Below are 3,821 nucleotides of genomic sequence, written 5' to 3' on the forward strand. Positions count from 1 at the left end.
TTCTTATGCCGATTTTGGCGATGTCCTCCTCACGCGAATTAGATTAAGAGATACTGAAATTAAGAAGAAGAAAAACATGATCATAGGAATCAGTATAACAGGAAAGTGAAGCGTGTCTTGACAAGAGAGAGAAGGAATGTAGGAAAGGTAGGGAGGTTAACTAGACTGTGAGTCCAATTTGATACCCTACACATAGGGAGGGGGAATAAGGGAGTAAAATAGAGAGAGAGAAGGATAGACACATTTCATATTACACACACAGTGCCGAGTTTCACAGGCGGTCGCTCAATGAAGTTGCTTTCAAGTACCGCAGGAGGGCTCGTGTGTCCTTCTGGGCTGATGTATTGCGTGACCAGACTCCTAAGATCGTTGCTTCATTAAAAGGCCGATCATCGAGTCTATTCAAGGCACACTGGAAAGTCCGGCGATCTTCATCAAATTGGGGACAGTGGCACAAGAGATGTTCAATAGTCTCTACACAGCTGCAGCTTTCGCACATGGATGAATCCGCTATGCCAATGCGATGGCTGAATGAGTTGGTAAACGCTACACCGATCCACAACCGGCACAGCATTGTAGCGTCACGTCGAGCAATCTTGGATGGCAGTTGCAGCTGGAGTAAAGATTCAAGGTTCTGTGGGCGACGATAGGAGTTAAGCGGAGAATTCCAGTGCACAAGCGTAGCATTATGCGCGATGTGACGAAATTCTCTAGCATCGTCTACTCTTGACAAGGGTATGAACAGTGTGGGCTCTCCATCGTGGGCACATCGGGCAGCGTCGTAGGCGAGGTGGTTACCACTGACGCCACAGTGACCCGGCAGCCATTGTAAAACAATGTCGTGTCCTTGATTAGCGGCACGATGACAAATTTCATTGATATCAGACACCAACTGGTGGTAGTTTCCACGTCTTAGACTTCGCACGCATTGAAGGGCTGCCTTAGAGTCCTAGAATATGGCCCATCTACTAGGGGATTCTCGCACAACAAACTCCATAGCGGCTCGAAGAGCGACAAGATCGGAGCCCGTAGATGTCGTGAATTGTGAGGTCTTGAACTTTACGGTGATTGATCGAGATGGTACCACAAAGGCACCTGTCGAACTTCCCGAGACCGAACCGTCCGTGTAAACATGAATTCGGTTAGCATACGACAAATGCAAAAGGACCGATGAGATCTGCTTGAGGGCTGAAGATGACAGGCTTGCCTTTTTAGATATCCCCCGGCACTTCAAGGTGCACAGTGGGTCTTTTCAGGCACCACTAAGTAGTTCAATGTTCACTGTATACATTGATAAGTGAGCGCTTGCACAATATCTTTTGGTGTTTGGCGGCTATAGCATCGTTTGATGTGGACGCACCTACGTAGATCCTAGTAGCACATCTCCATCCCGATGACTGACATCATTAATAATTCTTAAACTTTTGTAGTAGCTGAAGTAGTTAAGATAAACCGGGACACAGCGTATGGGGAAGCCCACGCAAGGATGGCATCAACAAGCACAAAATCTCTTGTACTGTGTGTGTGTGAAAAACTTTTATTCAATAAAATGAGAGTTTGCAGGCCCAAAAGGACCCTTTACATAGGGGGAGTCCTTATTCCGGGACTCCGCTGGACAACGCCGCTACCCGCGCCCGTTTGACTAGAGCCCGTTGAGACTCCAGGCATGAGCAATTGAGTAGGGCTGCCTCCCATGCCTCTCTAGTAGGGGAAGGGTTAGGGGGAATGGAAGGATTCAACTGACATGCCCAAACCACGTGAAAGTTATCGGAGACTTCCCCACAGTGAGGGCACCGCCCATCAACTTTCGGGTCAAAATGTTTTACTATTGCAGGACACAACAAGGTGTTGGTCTGCAGGCGCCTTAAGGTTCGTTCATCGGCTTTACTCAGGCCCTTAGCAGGGACCGGGAAAAGCCGATGGCGTTCGCAATAGCGAGCCAGAATTTCTTTGAATCGCAGAAGCGGTTGCATCTCTGAGCCGGAATAGCCTGGGTGAGGTGCCCGGGGGATAAGCGCGCGGGCGGCCGCGTCCGCAGCCTCGTTACCTCGAAGGCCCTGGTGGCCCGGAGTCCAAATGATGCGTTTAGGTGAGGGGTCCGAATCCCTCGCGTCTCGCTTTAGAATTTCGTAGGCTAAAGGTGAGACCTCGCCCGCCAGGTAGTTTTCACAGGCTCTACGCGAATCTGTGATGATCACCCTCGAGTTCGTGTCCGAGGCGGCAAGCGCTATTGCTACCTCCTCTGCCCGCGCGGAGTTGATAGCCCGATAGGAGAGACCATTAACGCGTTGGTCCTGGTGAACTACGGCGGCCGTGTAGAATCCGATGGGGGACGGCCCTGCCACATCAACGTAGTATACACCCTGCTTGGATCCATATTGGTGTTCGAGGGCCCGAGAGCGCGCCCCTCGTCTGCCTTCGTGTGTCTGCGAGTGCATGTTGCGAGGTAGTGGAGAAACCCAGAGCTTGTGGCGCCACAGCTCTGGAATTCGGCATGTCTCCTCTGGAATGCAGTCATGTTTTATGTGCAAGCGGTCTAACAGGCGGCGCCCAGATACAGTCTCCGAAAGTCGCGTATATTGGTTTACGAGGTGGGCTTCCTTGAACTCCTGGTAGGAGTTGAGCACCCCCAGTGCCGACAACTTGGCATTGGAGATAGTTACCGGGAGGTCCAAAGCTCGCTTTTCCTAATGATGGCGTCAATGCGTTGATCGTGTTGCTTCGTAGTGCGAAGGTAGGGTGCGGAGTAGAGGATCCGGCTGATTACAAAGGCATGGACAAGCCGAAGCGCATCCCTGCCCCGCAACCCGCCGCGTTTGTTGGAAACGCGGTGGATCATACGTCCGACCTGTTCGCCTATGCGTTTAAGTTTGGTGATGGTGGATTCCGGTCTGAGTCTGCTATGGATGAACAAGCCCAGGATCCGGATCTCTTCGACTTCTCTGATAGGAGCTCCAATCAAAGAGATACGCAATCTCGTGTTGTCTTTCGGATCTGTTCTGACGTGCAAAAGCTCCGATTTTGCAGGCGCGCATTGGAGACCACAGCCGATTGCATAGCTATCGACGATGGAGGCGGCCCGCTGTAGGCGGTCCTCCATTTCTCCAAGGCTCCCTTCAGTAGTCCAAATTGTTATATCATCCGCGTAGAGTGCGTGATGAATTCCTTCCACCCGAGCCAATTGATGTGGAAGCTGCATCATGGCAATGTTGAAGAGAAGCGGCGACAAGACCGCTCCTTGGGGAGTACCCCGTGTGCCCATAGAATGTGATGACGAATGTGACCACATTCGTCATCTTCAATTTTGAGGGAGGCCTGACGCTTTGAGAGAAAGTCTCTTACGTAGGCAAATGCCTTGTGCCCACATTTTGAGGTGCTCAGGCTGGATCACCGCTTGACTCAATATGCGCTCATGTAAAACGTCGTCATTTGAGGAAAAAAACGCCAAGGTGTGCGCACTCCAGCAATTCGATAACCTACACTTCTGCTCATGCATGCACTACTTCGCAGCGCTTCAGGAACGCGAGAGGCAGAGCACCTATAGCTTGAGCCGCGAACGCCCGAAGCCTTCCCGCAGCCCGATGGCGCGTCTCTCACTTCAAGAGAGCCTTCACTCAAACTGTATTGAAACGAAATTGAGTGGACATCGGGGAGAGCCAGCCTCCGCTGCTCTGAGACTACCGAAGTGCATCCTGTGAGCGCTCGTTAGTGTCGTTATGCAGCACTTCACCTCACCTCTCCAAGACAGTGACATCGCCGCAAGCGAACCAAGGTCACAGTGAAAGGGAGAAGGAGTGAAAGATATAAGGCGCGTTTGTAAA

General features: G+C 51.4%; 1 protein-coding gene across 1 annotated transcript; it reads right to left on the reverse strand.

The window, feature by feature from the left end:
* Positions 1 to 1,595: 1,595 nt before the first annotated feature.
* On the reverse strand, positions 1,596 to 3,199 carry LOC125757359 (uncharacterized). The gene is given in 2 exon segments (XM_049412890.1): positions 1,596 to 2,686; positions 2,689 to 3,199. Coding segments are annotated over 2 exon segments (1,602 nt in total).
* Between the last annotated feature and the right edge of the window lie 622 nt (positions 3,200 to 3,821).

The sequence above is a fragment of the Rhipicephalus sanguineus genome, chromosome 2 (assembly GCF_013339695.2).
Source record: "Rhipicephalus sanguineus isolate Rsan-2018 chromosome 2, BIME_Rsan_1.4, whole genome shotgun sequence".
Lineage (NCBI taxonomy): Eukaryota > Metazoa > Arthropoda > Arachnida > Ixodida > Ixodidae > Rhipicephalus > Rhipicephalus sanguineus.